This window comes from Eulemur rufifrons, chromosome 15, assembly GCF_041146395.1.
Source record: "Eulemur rufifrons isolate Redbay chromosome 15, OSU_ERuf_1, whole genome shotgun sequence".
In the NCBI taxonomy this organism is placed as follows: domain Eukaryota; kingdom Metazoa; phylum Chordata; class Mammalia; order Primates; family Lemuridae; genus Eulemur; species Eulemur rufifrons.
Window position 1 is genome coordinate 63,499,035 of NC_090997.1, and position 22,869 is coordinate 63,521,903.

The 22,869-nt window shown below is 37.1% G+C and overlaps 1 protein-coding gene across 1 annotated transcript in view; it reads right to left on the reverse strand.

Moving 5' to 3' along the window:
- The window catches only part of METTL24 (methyltransferase like 24), an 89,668-nt gene that overhangs the window by 19,692 nt on the left and 47,107 nt on the right, over positions 1-22,869 (reverse strand). The window contains exon 4 of the mRNA XM_069488382.1: positions 21,321-21,549. Coding sequence (XP_069344483.1) covers positions 21,321-21,549 — 229 coding nt within the window. The remainder of the gene's footprint in view (positions 1-21,320; positions 21,550-22,869) is intronic.

Consider the following 22,869-nt stretch of genomic DNA (forward strand, 5'->3'; position numbering starts at 1 on the left):
CTTGTGCTAACTGGAGAAAGGGCATTCTGAGAGCCAACTCTCCAGCAGGTAGAACATTCCTTCTGTTTCTGTTCCTTGCTAATGCCTTTAGCTTCTCTACACATTATCACCTTTTACAAGGACACTAGAAAAGGCTAAACTTTATCTCTGCACTTTCCTCTTTGAAACAGCTTGTGTTAAAATCTAGATTGCAGGAGAAACTGAGAGCAACGGCTAAAGCGGTGGTAATAAGTCATTTGGCAAGTTTCATTTTCTAAGAAATTTTAAGAACCTGGCTATACTAGGCCTGAGACCAGAGACTTTGGCCTCAAACCCACATTCTCTGAAATCATAGCCATTAGCTGAACAGCAAAATCTCCATTAAACAGAATTTAATCACAAGAGAAAAAATCTTATTTGTCAAAAAGCACTGTCTTGGATACTGTGTAGCTTAAAAATATGCCAAAATAACTTTTTTTCTGCAGATCAGTTTTAAGGGTGTTGAATTATGCCTTTTCTATGTTCAGATATGTTTAGATACACAAATACTTACCATTGTGTTATAATTTTCTACAGCATTCCATATAGTAATATGCTGCACAGATTTATAGCCTAGAAGCAATAGGCTATATCATCTAGATTTGGGTAAGTACATTCTATATGTTCACACAACATCTCCTAATGGTGTATTTCTCAGAACATAGCCCTGTTGTTTTGTTTTGTTTTGTTTTGAGACAGAGTCTCACTTTGTTGCCTGGGCTAGAGTGCCGTGGCATCAGCCTAGCTCACAGCAACCTCAATCTCCTGGGCTCAAGCAATCCTACTGCCTCAGCCTCCCGAGTAGCTGGGACTACAAGCATGCACCACCACGCCCGGCTAATTTTTTCTATATATTTTTAGCTGTCCAGCTAATTTCTTTCTATTTTTTTAGTAGAGATGGGGGGTCTCACTCTTGCTCATGCTGGTCTCGAACTCCTGAGCTCAAATGATCCTCCCACCTCGGCCTCCCAGAGTGCTAGGATTACAGGCGTGAGCCACCACGCCCGGCCTCTCTCTTTTTCCTAATGCTTTACAGCATTAGGAAATCTTTAGCCCCATTGTTAAGCGATGCATGACTGTACCTCACTTTGCTCACTCTGTTTCGTTCATTAGGGCCCATGCATGACTGTTTTAGGTTCCTGTAGAATACTGGATCAAGATGTTTGAACACTGAAGTGGATTAATAGCAAAAACAAAGTTAATCAACACAATCTTATCAATTTTAACTTTCAAACTGGTAACGTGCATGTATTGTTTTATTTGAGAATATTCAATTCTTCTACAGAAGATGAGAAGTCAAATGAGATACGTGAAATTCACAACATGTGCCAAGTATAGATACTTAAGTAACTTATAAAACATATTAGGTATAAATAAAATAAGGAGTACATGAGTGCGCTAAGGAGTAAACACTTAAATTGCCACTAAACATTAGATATACATGAGATATATGAGTCACTCAATATTCCTGAGGTCTTCAACTGGCCGCCCATTGATGACACCCATTCTGACCTCACCGATACTCTGCCGGATAAAATCCATAGCTGTTCACAGGCTAACTGGTGAGCTTGCAGTGTGACCAGACACACTCGTCCCTGTGTCTCTCCAGTTGAGCCTCCTTGCTCTGTACCTCAACTCTGGTCCTTTCGGCCAGTCAGCATGGAAAGCTGATGAGAGGAGAGGAGAGGGAGAAGAAGGAGAGCAAGACTGGCCCGTTGAGCAGGATTCATGCAGGGTGATCCTTCTACTTGCTTGTACCCGATCCTAAGGACATTAACTTACTCCACCTCTCTCCCCTTAAATCCCAGTGTGTGTTTTTAATTGATTCAACAAACCGTGTGATTCAAGCATCTTAATTTGTGATCCATAACCTGTGGGACCGCTTATCCAGTAGTATTTGTGGAGGTTTTGTTGCATCAAGGTAATTTCCCAAATGACAAAACTCATCAGTGTTTCTTAAGCCTGCACACTGACCGCTAATTGTCTGCCACCAAGGGCCAAGAGAAAAATAAATAAATGACAAGTGACTACCAATTATTAATGGGGAAATTTGAAGTAGTCAATCCTGCGTAGTCCTATGGCTTGGTTACACATGGTCTTTGTTGGATTTTATGTTTCCTACACAGAAATAGTCATGCTTTCTTCTGGTAAAATTAGCTCAAATCATTAAATGAGAGATATTGGTATTTCACAAAGTTCCACAAAGACTATGGTGGTCTATAAAGAGGGCTACGACCACAGGATGCCCAGCCAGCTGAGCGAGTTTCAATACCATCATTTTAGAAAGTGGCTCACTAACAGTGTGAAGCTAATTCATTTCAACGCACCCAATATTTACTTACTGCACGTTTCACACAGGCCAGGCACCATGCTGTGTACTGCAATGGGGAAAATGGTGAATTTGCTGAGTCACTTTCTCAGGAATTTCATAGTGTATGGTATAAATAGATACATAGTGTATCATATAGACAGATATAACGTGTATCATAGACATGCACTAAGTACCCAGGTAATTATGATGCAAGGAACTAGCTAACTTCCATAAAAGATATGCAAACAAAGTTTTGCAGGAATTCAAAGAAGTAAGAAATCACATCCACTGGACAAATCCTAGTAGAGTAAAATGGTACAAATTCTCTTGAGGGTATTTCAGCAAGGCATATAAAAAGCCTTAGACTGCACAGTTTATGGTAGTCAAAAACTGGAAATAATCTATATATTCAAAAATTGGGGAGTGGTTAAATAAACTATGATATATCCATTCACTAGAATATATGCAGCATTTAAAAATTACACTGTAGATAAGTATTGTATAAGATTTTATGGAAAAATCATAAAATATACATGGTAAAAAAAATGTACAACCCCTTCAAAAGGACAATGAAGTGTCTTTCTCCCCCGCCAGTACCTTTACCTAAAGTATATTTACCCAAAAACAGACCTTTACCCAAAGACCCAAAGGTACCTACAGTACTTTTACCCAAAGAATCCCCAGTACTTTTACCCAAAACCTTTACCTAAAGATTTATGGTTTTTTCGTTGTTGCTGTTGCTTTTTTTGAGACAGGGTCTCACTTTGTCACTGGGACTAGGGTGCAGTGGCATCATCATAGTTCACTCCAACCTCAAACTCCTCAAGCAATCCTCCTGCCCCAGCCTACCAAGTAGCTGGGACTACAGGCAAGCGCCACCACATCTGGCTCATTTTTCTGTTTTTTGTAGAGACGGGGTCTCACTCTTACTCTGGTTTTGAACTCCTGGCCTCAAGCAATCCTACTACTTAGGTCTCCCAAAGTGCTAGGATTACAGGCATGAGCCACCGTTCCTGGCCAAAGATCTGTGTTTTAAAGTACATATACAAGCATGTATTTGTATGCACACTGCTTTATTTTTATTCAAAGTGAGTGTCATGGTATACCCACTATTTGGCACTTTGCTTTGGGCCCTTAACAATTTATTTTAGATATCTTTCCATATAAGCAAAATATAGATATAAAGTATGTACTTTAATAGTCACTGAGTATTCAATTGTATGGGTTTTACTATATTTCATTTATTCAGTCCTCTATTAAAGAACAATTATATTGTTTCCAGAATTTTGCAATTATACATAATGCTGCATTACATCTAGATGAAATGTTTAATAATATATAAAAATGTTCAAAATATTTTAAGTAAAAAACCCCAGATTATAAAATAGCATCTACAGCATGATCCCACTTTCATTTTTTAAAAATATATATACTATGGGGGTGGGAGGGACGTCAGGAAAGAGAGACTATATATATTAATAGTAGTTATCTCAGTGGTAGAAATATAGGTGACTTTAATTTTCATTCTTTTATTTTCTGAGTTCTCTATTATCTAAATTTTCTACAGTGAATATATGTCACTTATGTAATCAAAAAATATTAAAATAAATGATTTTGAGAAAGGCTTTATGGAAGAGACAGCATTTGGGATAGGACTTGTAAGATGCATAAATTTTTTTTACTTGATCAGATACAGAGAAAATATTAGACATGATGGGAATTTTTTTTCAATGAGGTTGAGTACTTCAATAGACATTATAGGACTTATGATTGAAGCTACATAAGATGAGAAAGTTTAGGCAAATTGGAAGTAAAACCATTTCGTTAGGTTAGAGCATAGGATATCTATCTGTAAGAACCCAGTGGAAAATAAAGAGGTTGAAAAACTGAATCAAGATCTTGCACATCAAATGAGGTGTTTATATTCAACACAGTAGGTAGCACCGGAAGGGAACAACAAGAAAAAGGTGAGCAACAGTGCCTTTTTCATTTAGTTAGAAAATTTAGTTACCCAGAATATTCCTGAGCACTTAGTTCAACCAACAATTGGTACTAGATATGTCCCCAGAAAGGAGTCAAAATGACATACCAGAAGGTTTCAGAAAGAGGTCAGCCTAAAGGGAAATACAATGTCATATGGCCAATGTAGTGAGAAGTATTGAACTATTACTAGCTAAAATATTTTCAAAGATATCAATATTCACCACTTAAATTATCTCACAATAGTATACTCAATAAACCTGTGTAGCTTTAAGTACTCACACGCAAGAGATGCACATGGGAAAGATCATTAAATTACAAGATTTCTGCAGATGCCACGAAGCAGGTGGAATATTTGAAACACACAACAATTATGTCCATGGCTGTCACGGCAGAAAGATTGGTCCCAAGAACACTGAAGGGATGTCTGGACATCAGATTCACACTACTGCTGTTCTAAATACTTCCCAAATCCAAGCCAGGATACTGACTCTCTTTAATGTTTTCTGGAGTAAATGTTGACTTAATAGAAGTTCCCCCACTATCACTAAGAAAGTAAAAGAGCAATAAAATATACCAATCATCCATAACATACACTTTATCCTTAGTATTTGAATTTTGTCCTAAAACAATTCAAATCAATCCAACACAACAACAATTTAATAAATAGCTCCCATCTGGGGAACAACTGACCAGACATTTAGTCTTTTTACAGTCCTTTTTTGTCTTTAATCCCCTCAACAGCCTTGCATGAAAGGTATTGTCCTCCTCATTTTACAGAAGATGGAATGTAGCTCAGAAGACTTAATTCACCTTGCTAGTCACACAACAAACAGCTTGTAGAATTGGTGTTTGGTTTTCTGTGGTTGAGAGCAACTCCCAATGGGCACCATGGCCCAATACTTGCTACCTGACCCAAAGCCAACATCCTGAAAATGTCATCAACATTGTTCTCCTGTGCCAATATCAAGACCAGAGCAATTATTATAAACACTCAGGACTCATTCCAGACAAATAACTGATCGCTCTAGCTGATCAGAATAATAGCACCATGGCAAACAGCAAAACCAGTAAAAATTTCAAAGGAAAGAAGTGTGCCAAATATTTTTGTGGCCAGCCTCTTTCTATGCCTCAATTGTTAGCAAAATAAAAAATTGGACAGGATAATAACAATGTCTTCATTAGTTTGGAGATCAGATAAGCAGATTCCTTTTATTAACACCAGGAACAAGAAGTTTAAGTCTTCAAATATAATGTCTGTATATTTTAAATGTCTGAAATTCTCCTGAAAAATCTCAAGAATGAAATTTCAATTTAAAATAGCTATAAATAGCATGTAATTGAGCAAAATGTTATTGACTAAAGCCAAAATGAGAAAATGAGCAAGAGGTCTTCTTGCTATCTTTATAGAACAAAATTCTTTAGAGAACAGAAGCAATGTTCTAATAATAGAGAGAACATTTCTCCCTGAATACCCCACCACTTCCTAACATTACTACACTTTCATCTTACATCGGCACGCAGCTTTCTTTTTTCCCCACCAAGAAAAGGCAGGGACAAATCTGGTGGAAATATCTTAACATCTCTGAATACTGGATCATAAACAGAATAAGAAAAAAAGCATTACTAGAAAAATGTTTTCCATAATCTCCCCAGAGATCCATACAGGCAACCAAGGAAAAGCCTGGCTCTCCATTCGACAGCAGGAGGGCGGCTAAATAGCAGGAAGGAAACACCGAGGGTCTGGATGGTCCATTCACCCACATACCCAATACTTATCAAGCCTCCACTGTGGACTAGGCATCAGAAATACAAGAATACACAACAGATTCGATTGGATTTCTCTATTAAACATTCCCATAGCACACTGTAGTTTTCCTTTGTAGCACTCATTACAAGATCACATTTTTGTCTTTTCAGCTACATGTTAATATTAAAAGACTTGTCTATGGGAATGTAAAATGACATACCTGCTATGGAAAACAGTACGATGGTTCCTCAAAAAATTAAAAATAGAATTACCACATGATCCACAATTCCACTTCTGGGTATATAACCAAAAAACTGAAAGCAGGATCTTCAAGAGGTATTTGTTACTCACAATAGGCATGAAGTGGAAGCAACCCAAGTATCCATCTGCAGATGAATGAATAAGCAGAGTGTAGTGTGTACATACCATGGAATATTACTCAGCCTTAAAAAGGAAGGGAATTATGACACATGCTACAACATGGATGAACCTTGAAAACATTATGCTGAGTGAAATCAGCCAGACACAAAGGACAAAACACTGTGTGATTCCATTTGTATTAGGTACCTATAGTAGGCAAATTCATACACAGGAAGTAGATTAGAGGTTACCAGGGGAAAGGGAAGGAATGGGAAGTTATTATTTAATGGATATGGGGTTTCTCTTTTGCAAGATGAAAAATTTCTGGAGATTAGATGCATAACAATGTGAATATACAGAACACTATTGAACTGTACACTTAAAAAGGATTAAGCTGGTAAATTCTATGTTAAGTGTATTTTACCACAATTAAAAATTTTTAAAAATTAAAAAGAGACTTGTTTATTCCTACGTATTTAATATTTAAACACAGAACCTTACATATAGAAGGTGCTTAATAAATATCTATTGGATATTTCATACATGGATGGAGGGACAGATGGATGGAGAGACGGATGGGGATACAAACAGAAATGCAATATACAAATAAACTGATCATTCCTCTATCATGGGAACATAGGCAAATGTGCCCTGTGAATATGAAGACGTGAAGACTTCTTATTATGGTTGAATTTAAGATAATATTTATCATAAGGGGGTTACTATGTTTTACCTACCAACATCACAAAAAAATTTAGTATAGATTTACTTCTATATAGTTGAATAATTCTTATTTATTTTTGTTTTATTTCTCTTTTACTACTGATACTACAGTATAATGTCTTCTGACCTAGATGGCATTAAAACAAAGAAAATTCCATTTTCTGTCACCTTTGCTCTTTCCAGTACCTCCGTTAATCCAAAAGGGTAATGTGAAAGAAAGCGTACACTTAACGCCGCAGAACACAGACAGAAGCAGGGTAAGTTGCCAGCCCACAGGTTATTAATCAGCTGTCCTCTGGGGCATGGTGTTATGAAGCTGTGTCATGTAATAAACAGCAGGCAAGAAGAATAATCTTCATTTTCTGACTCTGAAGTGCAGGCATGTGCTATAAAACTAAATTGACATCTGTTAGCAGGCTTGTCACATGGATGGTTTATTCCTGCAGAATCTGGAATAAATTAAATCTTAAAATAAAACTTGGAACAGAGAGGCTCCTTTACATAATTCCTTCTAATGGTGTGCTGTGAACCCATCATGCTGATTTTAAAGAGAAGTTCTTGTAAGAAATGTTTCATTATCATTTTAATTGCAAAACTGTTGAATGCCACTCCACGCTGGGAAACTTGTGTTTTTTAAAAGGTCCTTATGTTTTTAACTAAAAAGTGGCAAATGAAATCCTCCTTTCCCCATAATTTTACTGGTTTGAAAATAAATCAGGTTTTACCTCTGAAACCTGTGAACACCTTTTCCCAAGCACTTGCAGGCTGTTTCATGGGTGTGTCTGTTATGCTTGGGCACCTTTGAAAACTGGCCTGGGCTGAGCTCCCAAGGCAGAAATGACCAGCATGGGTGTGACCTGGAAGGATTTGCTCAGGAATATACACTCCCTCGGAGGATTCACTAATACGATTGCAAGTTCTCAGAGCTCTTACTGTCAAAAGGCATTAAGCTTTTTTTTTTAACGCGCATAAAGGAACTGCAGAGCTACATGATCCTGCAAATCTGAGCCGTGCATCACTGAACATGACAGTCCTCGACAGACCCACAATCTTCTTTAGGAAAGGAAATCACACAAAGGGAAACCCAGGAACCTGATGGGCACCTTGAGCTCACAGCCCTCTCCTTCCTCAGGATTCACTTGGTTCTTATTCCCCAAACTTTGTCCACGTGGCACGATGCTCAGACAAGTACAGCCATTCAAGGTACACAGCAACAAAGAAAATCAAATGCCAGCTCCTTGGAGGATAATTTCTTCTACATGTGAAATCTTCCTCTTCTGTAATAATACTGGGCTCTTTTGAAAATCTCAAAAAAGCAATAGTCAATCATAATTCTCCACAAAATAAAATCACAAATCTGGTCTTATGAAAACTTCTTGTTCCTTCCTCTCATTCATACAAGTTCACTGGCCTACACAACGTTCTCCGATGGTGGGGGTTCATATCACACACCTTACAATAGAGGAAACTGAGGCACGGAACTGAGGAAGACTGAGGAGGAAGACTGAGGAAGAACTGAGGAAGACTCAGACACTTGGGAAAGAGGCAGGGAAGATGCTGCAGAAGCTGACAGCCAGGCTCCAGAGCCCCTTCTTGTTTCAAGGGCGTTATGCACAGAAGAGGGCGAGGGATTTGCAAATGGCAGCCCCAGACACTCAAGTCCTTTCTACACAGTGAGGTTCTTCACAGCACCTGGGTTAGAGTGGGGTGGACTTGGTTAAAATGCAGCTTCTTAGGCTCCACGCCAGACCAACTAAATCAGAATCTCTGGGGTTGGTCTTGAATTTGACATTTTAATCAAGCTCCCTTTGTGGTTGAATTCCTCGCTTGTGGTATGTTATCGCTTTTGTTCTGGTTTGTGGTCTGGTGTCCCCCATTCCAACATTAGAATCTGAGAACTACTTGGTTGTACAGGTGGGAGTGGGTCTCCAGATTCCAGAACACTGTTCACACATAACTTTGCCAGTCATGACTTCTGCCCCAGGAAAACCGAGGAGAAAGAAAACACCAACTGTAGCTAAATCCAGATGTACTTAGTTCTCTCTTCTAATCTACTGTAGCTCCATGCTAGTGAAATACTGAATGGTTTGAAAAATATTAAGAAGAGTCAAGACATTTTGCTACATGGCAAATCTCACCTTTATAGATGAGCTAAAAGGGTAAACAAACAAAACAAAACAAAACCACACACACAAAAAAACCCATTTCCTAAATGTTGCTTTCGGAAGTACTCCACTCACTTTCCCAAGACGGCTTGTCCTTAGGGTCCACTGCACACTGATGGAGACAGAAGGATGTCTCTGCATTTCAAATTGCAATTCAGCGCCGTGAATGACTCATTACTGCTAAATTGCCACTGGCTTATTTCACAGAAACACAGCACCTTTGTGATTAAATAGCAATTCTGCAAGATGAAGTTGCCTTCAAATATACAGAAAGAAACACACTTCTCTTTGAAAAAGGAAAATAAACAAATTTAGATAGAAAATTGTCCCGGGACCTAAAAGAATCACCTGGACTTCTACCTTTACCACACAGTATCTGGTTTTCTGTAAGGTTTCCTGCCCAAACATTCTTCTGAAACATTAGTAGCTGAGGCCTCTGGATGCTCAAGGCTGCTGCTTGTGCATCAGGGTAGGCTGTGTCAAAAGATAAGGTGTCTGAACTTTGGTGCCCTGCACATTTCTATTTAGGAAGGTGCTGGGGAAACAGTTAGTCCAACATACATCGTATATATTTCTAGAGCACTTCACTAGGTATTTTGAATGGGAGTCCATTCAATAAGGGGTCTCTGCCTAGGAGACACACACAGCTCATTTAGGAGCATACAGCTCAAAAGCAGAGCTCCAGCTCACGGGTAAATCTAGGACTCAGGCACGCCTGGGTCTTGACCCGATGTGGCAGACCAGCAGGGGCCGTTTGCTTCCCTCCTGAGAAAAAATTTGTCCCAGGACAACAGCTGGTACGAAATCTGATGCAATAGGCTGCGTGGGAATGAAAAAATGATCTGGATCCCAACAGAGTGTCCGTCCCTCACATCACCTGGGCAGAGGGAGATACAGGCTGAGGGTGGAAGACAACAACAGGCACAAAATGGCCTGGTGCTCGGGCTCTGGGGGGACACCACCTGGGTTCAAGTCCCAGCATTGCCAATTATTATGAAATTTCCTCTGGTCCTGTGTTTCTCCAAGTGTGGTGCACACCTTGCTACTCAAAGTATAATTTTCCAACCAGCAACAAACATCAGCATCATCTCAGAGCTTACAAGAAATACAGAATGTCAGGCCCCACCCTAGACTTACTGAATCACCACCTGCATTTTAATTCAATTCTCTAGGTGGTTCACAGATACATTAACTTTAAGAAATAATAGTAAGTATAGGATACGATTTGGGGGCAATATAAATAAACATTTCAAAAGCTTTCATTTGGTAAGGTATTGTTAATATGTATTAGCGAACACAACTAGGACAGCTGGCTCATGAGTCCATGGACATTATTTCTTCAGACAATACTAAGAAGGATGAATCCATTTAAAGTTGATTTAAAGAGAAATACGAAGGTAAGATGCTGCATCCCCTGCTCCTGTGACAAGCACAAAGCAAAAAGGGAGAATCATATAAGAGAAACAGAGGGGGAGAGAGAGGGAGAGAGAGAAAGGACAAAGCGGGGCTGAAAACTTGCTTTGAACATCTCCATGGACCAGAACACAGAGCCGTGAGCAGGGTGGCAGCCAGGACATGCTGGCTGCCACCCTAAAGCAGGTGGCAGTGGTCCTGGGTGTGCATCTCCTAAAGGAAATTGGACTTGTAGGTGCTCCCCTGAGAGAGCAACTGGAGCCACATTCATTGATTAGAGCCACGGGCTGGGGTGGCGCTCCCTGGCTCCACAAAGGAGCCTGAAATAAACTGCTAACAACCACTGGCTGGAGCTCTAGCTTAGCACCAGCCACTGGCCTAGAGAGATGGGAGGAGAGAGACACACCCTAGCAAACAGCAAATGAGCTGGATTCCAAATATCACTGGGAGGAGTGGGAGCCCCCAGATGCTTATAACAGACCAAGTCCTGGAGGCTACTGCAAAATCACTAAGCATAGAAGGCTGAGGCAAAAAAGAAAGAGAAAAGCAAAACCAAATCAAAAACCTTTCACTGAAAATAAGCCAACAACCCAAAATTCCAACATACGCACAGAAACCAAAGGATAAGAGAAACAACCAGCCAAAGCAATGATTGGAACATTACTTCATTCCAAGATTAAATTAATTTTTTTAAACAATCTGATAAAAGTTTAAAATGAATACGTTAGGTGAACGCGATAACCACTACACTACGGAAACTCACTTAATAAAATGAGTATGTTTAGGATGTTTGGATCAATCAAGAAGAATAATGTCAACTTTTATGAACTTACAACCAGTGACAATACATTGTTAAATAAAAACATGCAAAACTATAATAGAAATGAACAGATGGACAGGAAAAATACCAATTAAAAATCTTGGAAGTGAAAAATACAGTCATTTTTTCATAAAATGTCAATAAATGGCATAAACTCTAGGCTGCACATAGTTCAAAAGAAAATTAAAGAATTGGAAGCTCATGCTGAGGCATCTACCCTAAAGTAGAACAGAGTGCATGACATTTTAAAATACGAAAAAGCAATGAAGAAATGAGGAGGATCGTCTTCAAGGCTCCAAAAGTACATCTAAAAGGAATTCCAGAAGTACAGAATAAAAGAAATGGAGGAGAAGCAATTGAAAAATATTTTAATTTTTTGAATATTCGCAAGGTACAAAATTCAAAATATACAAAGAGTACTGAGCCTCTTCCCCAGCCATCCAGCTCTCCCTGGAGGCAACCAGTTTCACCATTTTCTTGTATATACTTTCAGAGAAATTCTACATAGACAAAAACAATGGTAGAATGGTATAAATCTACACACTCTCTTCTTCAATTTGCCTTTACTGAGGTATAATTTATACACAATACAATTCATACATTTAAATATATAGGTTGATGACTTTTGACATATGTATATATCCATGTAACCACAACACATTCAAAACATAGAATATTTCCATCACTCCAAAAAGTTCCCTGGTGATCCTTTCAGTAAATCTCCTACTCCACTCTCTCACTGCCTGCCCCAAGTAACCACTGCTCTCATTTCTATCACTATAGAATAGTTTTGCCTATTCTAGAACTTCATATAAGTAGAGAATCATATAATATGTAGTCTTTTGTATCTGGCTTCCTTCATTTAGTATAAAGTGTGTGAGACTCATTTGTGCTGTACGTATTACCAAGCCTGTTCCTTTTTATTGCTGGGTGACATTCCATTCTATATGGATGTACGGTGTATGGTACATTGCAGGTGATACATTCATACCATAACTTCTCTACCCATTCACTCTGCTAGGACATTTGGATTGTCGGGGCTATTAGGAATATAGCATCTGTAAATTTTCAATTATAAAGCCTTTGTATAGACATATGTTTTCAGTTGTCTTTGGTAAAACACGTAGGAGTAGGTTTGCAGGGTTAATTGGTAAATATGTTTAACTTAACAAGAAATTGTCAAATTCTTTTCCAAAGAGGTTGCATTTCCACTAGAAAGGCTTGAGAACTCCAGTTATTCCATATCCGCACCATCACCTGGTATCATCAATCCTTTTAATTTTAGTCATTTTGGTAGTTATGAAGTGGTATCTCATTGTGGCTTTAGTTTTCATTTCTTTAATGACTAATGACATTGAGCATGTTTTCGTGTGTGTTTTTTTGTCATCTGTACATCTTCTTTGGTGAAGTGTTGGTTCAAATCTTTTGCCTATTTCCTATTGAGTTGTCTTCTTATTTTTGGTTTTAAGAGTTCTGTACATATTCTGAATACAAGTTCTTTGTTTGATACACCTGTGAGTGAATGTTTTCTTCCAGTTTTTATGTTCTGAACAATGTCTTTTGATGAACAGAATATTTTAATCTTGATGAAGTCCAATTTATCTTTTTTAAAAATTTTCTGGTTTATGCTTTTTATATCCTGTCTAAGAAATCTTTCTATTTCAAGGTTGTGAAGATTTTCTCCTATATTTTCTTCTAGAAGTTTTAGAATATTGGCTTTTATGTTTAAGTCTACATTTCATTTCAAAATAACTTTTGAGATAATGTGAAGTCAAGAGTCACTTTTTTTCCATACAGATATCCATTTGTTCCAGCACCATTTGTTTGAAAGACTATAATTGTTCCCATTAAATTATGTTGGTGACTTTTATAATTATATATGTGTTTCTATTTCCAAATTCTCTTCCATTGATCTATACGTCTGTCTTTATGTCAGTACCATACTATCTTGATTGCTATCACTTATATTAAGTCTTGAAATCAGGTAGTATAAATCCTCTAATTTTGTTCTTTGTTTTCAAAACTGTTTAGCAATTGCTTTACATTGTAAGTTCCTTTTCATAAAAATATACTTCAAATATTGTTCCATATCAGTACATAAAAATTTGCTTTGTTCTCTTTTTATAGTACATTGTAAGTAGTCCAGGAAAATATGTGCAATAATTCATTTAACCACTTCCACAGTGGTGTATATGAAGATTGTTTTCTACCCTTTGCTATTAGAAATGATGTTGCAAAAAAATAACCTGTTTATATATCAGTTCACACATCTGGAAATATGATTGTGTGGCAAATTCACACAAGTAGAATTGCTGGATTTGCATTTGCAATGTGACAGATATTGTCAAACTGCCCTGCAGAACGGTTGTACCAATTGACATTCCTGCTACTTTTTATGTTTGAAAATCTGATGAAAACATTGTATCTAACTATAATTTTTTGTATTCCTCTTAATATTAGCAAGTTTGAGTACTTTTTCTTTCTTTCTTTCTTTCTTCTTTCTCTCTTTTTTTTTTTTTCTTTGAGACAGAGTCTCACTCTGTCACTCTTGGTAGAGTACAGTGGCATCAACATACCTCACTGCAATCTCAAACTCCTGGGCTCAAGCAATTCTACCTCAGCCTCCTGAGTATCTGGGACTACAGGCGTGCACCACAATGCCTGACTAATTTTTCTGTGTTTAGTAGAGATAGGGTCTCACTCTTGCTCAGGCTGGTCTCAAACACCTGAGCTCAAGCAATCCTGCCACCTCGGCCTCCTGGAGTGCTAGGATTACAGGAGGGAGCCACCTCGACCGACCTGAGTACTTTTTCATATAAGCGCTAACCTTTTTGGCACCAAGGACCTATTTCATGAAAGATAATTTTTCCATGAATGGGTGTGTGCGGAGATGATTTCAGGTCCCCAACCTTCTTGGCACCAGGGACCGATTTTATGGAAGACAATTTTTCCATGGATGGGTGTGTGGGGAGATGGTTTCGAGATGATTCAAGCACATTATATTTATTGTAGAGTCAAACCTCTCTGCTAATGATAATCTGTATTTGCAGCCGCTCCCCAGTGCTAGCATCACCATCTCAGCTCCACCTCAGATCATCAGGCATTAGATTCTCATAAGGAGACACTACCTAGATCCCTCACATGCACAGTTTACAGTAGGGTTCGTGCTCCTATGAGAATCTAATGCCCCTGCTGATCTGCAGGAGTCATAGATTCTGCAGTGATGCAAGCGATGGGGAGCAGCTGTAAATACAGATGAAGCTTCACTTGCTGGCTCGCCTGCCGCTCACCTCCTGCTGTGTGGCCTGTTTCCTAACAGGCCCTGGACTGGTACTGGGTTTGGGACCACAGATACAAGCCATCTGTATCTCCTTTTCTGCAAACTGTTTTTTACATCAACTGTCTATCAAGTCATGGATCTTTCTCTTATTGATTTGTTGAAGCCCTTTTATACAGGTGAAATTAACTCTCTGCTTATGAAATGAATTGTCAATATTTTCCCAGTTTCTTATTTGTATTTTAATTTTGTTTCTGGTAGTTTTACCATGCAGAAATTTTATGTGTAATCAAATTAATTATCTTTTTTTTTATGACTTTCTAACTCCAGGATTATAAAAAAAAAATCCCCAAAGTTTTTTTTTCTTAGTATTTTTATGGTTTTTAGAAATATTTGTTTTTTTATTGGTTTGGATTTTTTGGCAGAAGGCATAAACAAAAATCAAAATTAATTTCTTATAAATGCCTACCCATAATTTTACTGTAATATGCATCTTTTCCCACTGATTGAGATACCAACTTTATCATATATCAAATGTGCATGTATTTGGATATATTTCTGGATATGCTATTCTGTCCACTAATCTGTTTATCTATTTATGCAATAGTACAGTTTTGTTTTTATTATAGTTTGGTAAGAAGTTCTAATACCTCATTGGGTTACTTAACCTCCTTTATCAGAATTTGATTGGCTATTTCTGCTTGTTAATTCAATATAAACTCTAGAATCAGCATATCTAGTTCTACAGAAAAAAATTCTACAGGCAATTTTACTGGGATCATGTTAAATAAATAGATTAACATAAGAAAAACTAAATCATTATGATAGTAAGTCTTTATATCAAAGAATGTGCTGTCTTTGAATTTGTTCAAATCTTCTTTTAAATCCTTGAGTGGTTAAAGTTTTTTTCTTGTAGATCTTGCACATGTCTCATTAAGTTTATTTTTATCTTTTTGTTGCTTTTGTAAATGATGTCTTTACTTCCTTTTTATATTCTAACTGATTTTTATTCAGAAAAGTGTAGTTTTAAAATTTTTGTATACTGCACTTAGATAACTCATTATATTTTCTTATTGACAGCTTTTCATTAGATTCTTTTGAGTTTTCCAGTATATAATCTTCAAATAATAATAATCAAATAATAATAATCCAGTATATTATCTTCAAATAATAAATCTCTCAATAACAATATAATACATCTATAAATAATAAAATTTTACCTTCTTCCTAATTTTTATTTCTAAATTAATTTCTCTTTTCGAATTGTATTAGCTATTAAGAACTAGGTCAAATAGCAATGATGATTAGGCACTATATAATTCAATTTAGATAACATTCTTGAAAATGACAAAATTATAAAAATGGGAAACAGATTAGTGGTTACCAGGGGTTAGGGAAAGAGATAAGGGGAAGAAGGTAGCTATGGCTATAAAAGGGCAACATGATCTCTGTGGTACTAGAAATATTCTGTATCTGAACTGTATCAATGTCAGTATCCTGGTTGTGATATCATACAAAGGTTTGCCACTGGGCCAAACTGGGTAAAAGGTGCATGGAATTTCTGTATTATTTCTTACAACTGCAAGTGAATCTATAAATTATCTCAAAATGAGAAGTTTGCTTTTTTTAAGGAGTTCTAATCTACTTTTTAAAAATGGTAATGATAAACATCTTTATTTTCCCCTGACTTTAATAAGGATATTTCCACTATTTCCACATTAATTATGATACCAGCTCTTGGACTGAGATATATCAAAGTAAGATACAATTAGCCCAAATATATCACCAAAAATAATACATATAAATGAATTAAACTCACATATGTAGATAAATGTATAATATTATGGAAGTATTCATCCATTCCTTTCCAATGAGTTTTATAAATTTTTTAATTTGCAGAGATAATTATTGAATTATCTCTGCATATATAAGGGGAGAGAGAGAGAGAGAGAGAGAGAGAGCGAGCGCACCAAATGTGGCAAAATATTAACAATTGTTGAATCTCACCGAAAAAATATATGAGAGTTCATTGTCTTATGCTAGCAACTTTTGCATTTAAAATTTCTTCAAAATAAAAAAAAAGGGTAAAACTTCAGATAATAATGTAGACACCCATGTTCAATGGGTAGTTAACTTGCTATGATCTTTGTCATGTTTAGGAAGAATATAGAAATATTGAATAATTTTACATGTTTTTAAATTTTATAGCTAATTATATACATTTAAAATTTAAAGATAGCCATGAAAAATAAAAATGTAAGCTTTGGCAATAAGAGAAAGAAAGAAAGAATAGAAAACCAAAGGCCCAATTTAAAAGAGTAGAAATTAGCCCCCAAATACCAATAATCACAATAAATACAAACATAAATGAATTAAAGACACCTGTGTAAAGACCGATTATCAGATTGGGTTTAAAAACACAATCCAGACATATACTGAATACATTGGTCTTATATGCTACACATAAACTAAAACTGTATCAAAAGAATGAAAATAAAGGAATTCAGAATGGTATTCATACAAATAGTTATCAAAAGAGAGCTGGTGTGGTGGAACTAATACCAGACAAAATGGAATTTAAGGCAAAAAAGATTTCTGGAAATAAAATTGACATAATATATACCCATGGTTTAATGTTCTTCCTAAAAGAGTATATTATTTTCCATTTTCAGCAGCAAAGTGTATTATTCCCAACAAGCATTCCAATTCAGGGCAGTATCAGTATCTTGTTTACATTTGCCAATTTATTATAATATGCGAAAGGAAAAACATGGGTATCTTTCTGTAGTTTAATTTCAAAGCCCATATTCTTTCAAACATAGTAGAGACCACACAACAAAACTGACGTTCTGGAATCAATGGTGAGCTCCAGGCCAAGGGGGGCAGAAACGGGTGGTCCTGCGAGGGTCCAAGCAGACACTCGGCTGCTGCCTGGGTGGTGACAAGAGTGGGCAAAGAAGGACTTGTCACCCAGCGCTGACCCGCAGGAAGTTCAGCTTCCCCGGGGCGTCTGCCCAGCGCCCCCAGCCCCCGCAGTCTAGGTCCACATCCGCTCTGTGTGGAACAGATCCCAGTTAATCCTCAACAGCTTATTTAATCTCTATACAGCACGGTATTTGCTTCCTATACATGCGCCAGCAACTGTTCAGCGCCCCGAGGCAGCATATATCAATATAATAATAATAATTATCTACAACCACATTTGAAGGACCAACTGCCCTTCAGTTTCACACAAAGCTTTCATTAAAAAATCTTGACTGGAATTAAATGCAGTTAGCAATTTCCAGAGAAGTCTCTGATACGTTTTCCCTGAAAACAAAGAAAGAAAGAAAAAAAAAAGACAAAATTTTTCATAAAATTTAGTAAAAATTTCCTAAAATTGTTAAAGAAAAAAAATCCTTTGAAATTACTGAAAACAAATGAGTGACTAATTCACACCAGGCATTCTGAGGAGGACTTTCACATTGTGTTCTCATAGCTAGTTCTCAAAAAACAATCCACAATTTGGGCAGTTATCATTGTCCTCATTTCACTCACAATCCAACTAAGCACCAGAGAGGTTCAATGACTTTACCAACGCCGAAAGCCACTAAGAGGACCCATCCTTCAAACTTAGATTAATGAGTTTACAAAGGTAAACTCTCAGGCAGTCGTGCTGTCCATATTAGCAGCAGCATGGTTAAGACTGGAAATAATAATAATTGTTATAACGTCTCATTAACCAGCTTGGATCATTTAGGACACTCTGAGTATGTAATAAAGACTTTAGGAAAAAAGCATATATTATGATTAATACGAGCAGAAACTTTAGATTCAGTATGTCTAGTGACATTCTGGAAAAATTCCCATGCTTAGTTAACAGCAACAAGCGCTTCAGCAAGGAGGAGACCGTTAATCATTTCAAATAACGCTGGATCCAGGTGATGTCATTCCCTGACAGACTGGGCTTCTGGTCCACATGGTTTTGCTGATGCAGCTGCTGTAGCCTGATGCTTTAGAAAGGTTATTTTTAATTTATAGTTTGAAGTTAAAATTACCAAAGAGTTTTAAAAGCAGTGCAAAAGCCATATGCATCTTTCTGTCACTATCTCAGAATGCTGCTTTCATTTATGCCCACATTTTTGCCCGATGGGCTGGAATCTAGGTGTGGATAAAGAGAGTAACAACAGCCTAACATGGAAATTATTACAAAACAATATGAGATACTTCAAAGTCATGAAATAAAAAACAAAACAACTAATGATGCTTTGGTTTCTACAGTCACTTTCAGAATAAAGGAGTCAAAAGGAGGCTAGGCAAAAAGTGTTGACATTTGTTACCGCGTTGTTTCCTATTTGCTTCCCCTTTGCTTTCCACATCTGATTTACCAATGTCTGCACATGCAGAAAAATGAAAACAGACCATGCCGGCTACAGGCCACAGACAAGATTTCCTTTTATTTGGCACCACATAGCTCCTAGAAGCATGCTCCTAATGGAAGCAATCACTCACCGATGGGTTAGTTTTTGTTCTTTTTGTTTTAAAGCATTCCCCAGAAGAATCTCTATGGAAGAACATCAGTATCTTTTAAATTCTTCAACAAGGAAATTTTTTTTTTTTAGAGCAGCAAACGCATGCCTGGCAATTCTGAGCCTGATCGCTTTCACTGTGAATGTTTTTAATAAAAATAAGTAGCCTGAGGAATAGCAGCAATCCTTTAAAGCATTTCTCGTTTTTAGTTATTATTGTAAATATTTCTGCTGTCTCAGGAGCAGTGTTGCAAAAAGCTCCATGCTTTCTCCTCAGCGTAAAGGTTTGGTCCCTGCAGCTCCCATGGAGCTAAACAAACACAATTCAGGTACACATTTTCCATAACAAATGTGGTTAGATAGGTTGTATCCACAGATCACCTTTCAAAGTCATCTTTTACACTTACCATTACCAAATCTTTTGCTAAAATGTCATTGAAAAAAGCAAAATGGCATTGAGTCTCCCCTTTTTTCTCTACTCTTTTCTTTGAAGACTGGGGCTGGAGAGGGCCAGGAAATAAAGAGCATCAAGTGGGGGAGGAGCAGCAAGAGTCCTAACTGCGAACAAAGAATAAGTAGCTGGCTCGTTGAATAAGCTAGAGTTGACATATTAGAGAATCAGGCTTGTAATTTTCAGCTGTAAAAAACAGGTCTACAAAGGTAACAAGTAGCAAAAAAATAAAATAATATAAAAATAAAGTTCTGAAAAATGCTCCTGCTTCTTCCCACACATATTTTAAACATCAATAGCATGTTAAAAAGAGTTCTGTTCTGGGATTTTACCCAAAAAAATTATGTGTGTGTGTATATATATGTTTCATTAAGGCTCCTGACTATTAAATGCTAGTTACTATCAGTGGAAAGGCAAAATATAAATCAATAGTTAATCACATGTTAAAAGAACAGCAAATTCTTTGAACTTGTTCTTGAAGAAGCTTGGGCTGTCTAATTAAAGGGGTTTAAACGAAGGAGGAGGAGGAACAGGAAGAGAAGGGGAAATGGGGAGGGGGAGGAGGAGAGGGAGGAGGAACAGCAGGAGGAGCAGGAGGAAAGGAAAAAAGAGGAGGAGGAGGGAGAGAAGAGGAGGAGGAGAAAGAACGAGGAATAATAATATAGGCCTCTTATTCAAGATCAAAAAGCCAGCTCAAGTTAAAATTGAGTCCCATATACATTATTTCTCAACTAGAAACTCTCATTCTGACAAGTTCTAAATTACATGGCACCTCTGGCTGGGAAGGACAGGCTAAGATAGGCCAAACCCAACCAGGGTTAGAGATCAAACACAAGCCGACTACACTCAGGAGGACTCTAGTATCTGCCTACAGAATGCAATTAGTTTGGGTGTATTACACTAAAAATTGCTTTCAGGGAACACAGTGCAAAGATTCAGTTCCATTTTTGCTGTCCATTCACAATAAAATATTTACAGAGATTTGACATCGTTTGACATAATTATATAAAATACATAAGGTTCATTCAATTTTATAAAGTAGATTTTTAATCAAAACTACATATATTTTCTGAACTTTAAGAACCTAGAGGTGCAAAATAGTGATAAACATGAGACATATGTTATAACAGTGAGAAACAATGCACAAGCAATCTCTTGCAAACATAAACTTGGCTCAGATTATTTTTTGTATTTGAGGTCAACATAAGTAGTTTGCCCTTTCTGAAAATTTTAAATAATTGCCAAACAGAAATGGTATTCTTCAGCCTACGCCAGAAGTAAGTTTCTCAGTCTTCTTGCTCAGTGTTGGCCAAGACCTCAGCATTACTCAACAACTAAAATCTCTAAATCAGTTTAAATATTTATATCTTTGCCAAAACTTTATGTTTACAGAGTTGACTCTATGAATAATTTTGGGTGATTAGTAAGATTAAAACTGCACTGTCAACTATCCAATGCCAATGTTGTTATCCTTGGTTTGCATTTAAAAAAAAAAGTTTATGGGTTTGTTTGCTTTAATTATGAAACCAAATGAAAAACCTCACCTTATGATGCCCAAATTCATTCAAAATGCTTCCCAGTTTTCTGGTGTTGCTATGTGGTTTTTGGGCGGCAACAGCTGGATGGGGGTCCCGCCAGTCAATGGACAAACGGTGATACCAAAGGCGCTGACTCTCCAGAACATGAGCCGACCTGACGCTGGGATCAAAACGATGCACTTCGCATCCGTCGTTGGCCATGCTAACCTCAAAACGGGTATCGTCACTTCCCAGCCTGCAAAGAATGAGGATGGAAACAACAACAAATGTCATGAGTCCCATATGCCCTGCGGGATTGACAAAATGAAAGTTTCAAGGCCAATTTTCTTAGCCATATCAAGCCTTCTCTTGTTTTCTAATGTACACATTCAATAAACTTTCTTTCACAAAAAGCACTAAACCTCAAAGCTTCTGGATAAAGAGAATTTATCTGCTAAACAGACCAGAGAATCATATGCTCAAACATGTGGAAGCACTATCAAACTGATTGTTTTAAAAGATGTAAATCACAGTAGCAATGAAACAAGGAAGAATATCCAGTAGTCTAAAGAGATTTTCTCAGAATATATTAAAAAATACAAGCCCTAGGATCCGTTCCTTTGAGAGGTGTGTTCTATTAAGGAGGTCATTTGTCTCTATTCTAATGACCAGTGCTGTTCATGCAGTTTGACTTACAGACAACAGCTGTTTTCTTAGAAATAAAGTATATTTTTAAACAGTGAAAAGAAAAAAAGGCAAATGTACATGGTTCTCCTGGATCCAGAACTGAAGAAGCAGAAGAAATTCCTTACCTAAATTCACATCAGAAGGGAAAGAAACTATGATTTCATTGTATTTAAGTACCAAATAGGTAACACCTCATGTGGAATATTATAAACTTACAAATATTGGATTTACTCAGAAATATTCTTTTTTAGTGGTGTAAGGTATCACTTTGATTAAGGGATCAATTTTAATAACAAGCATGAAATTAACCAAAGAGTGATTTTTAGAAATGGTGGTTATGGCTTCTCTGTGCAAAATACTACAATTATATGTGATTTAGGATACCAAAATCTCAGAATATCTGTAATACATTGGCCAAACCTAAACCCAGTGCAGAAATACTTCATTATCTTACACTCTACTACAGCTGACCCTTGAATAATGCGGGTTTGAACTGCCCAGGGCCACTTACAAGTGCATTTTTTTCAATAAATACAGTAGGCCTCCATATCTGTGGTTCCGTATCCGTGGATTCAACCAAATTTGGACTGAAAAACAGATATGGAGTGTTGACTTTTTTATCCATGAGTTTTGGTATCCATAGGGTAGGAGGGGGTGAGGGTGTCCTGATGCCCCCCCAATACCAAGGAACGACTGCCTATTGCATAATTTGGAAGTGTACAAGTTCAGTGGATAAGAATCATTTCCCTGATTTTATTTAACTAATGTAAGTCTTCAGTACAAAGATCATCCACCTAGACATTCTTAATGCAGTTGTTCCTCTGCATCTGCAGGTTCCTACCCACAAATTCAACCAACTGCAGGTTGAAAGTATTCAAAAAAATAAAAA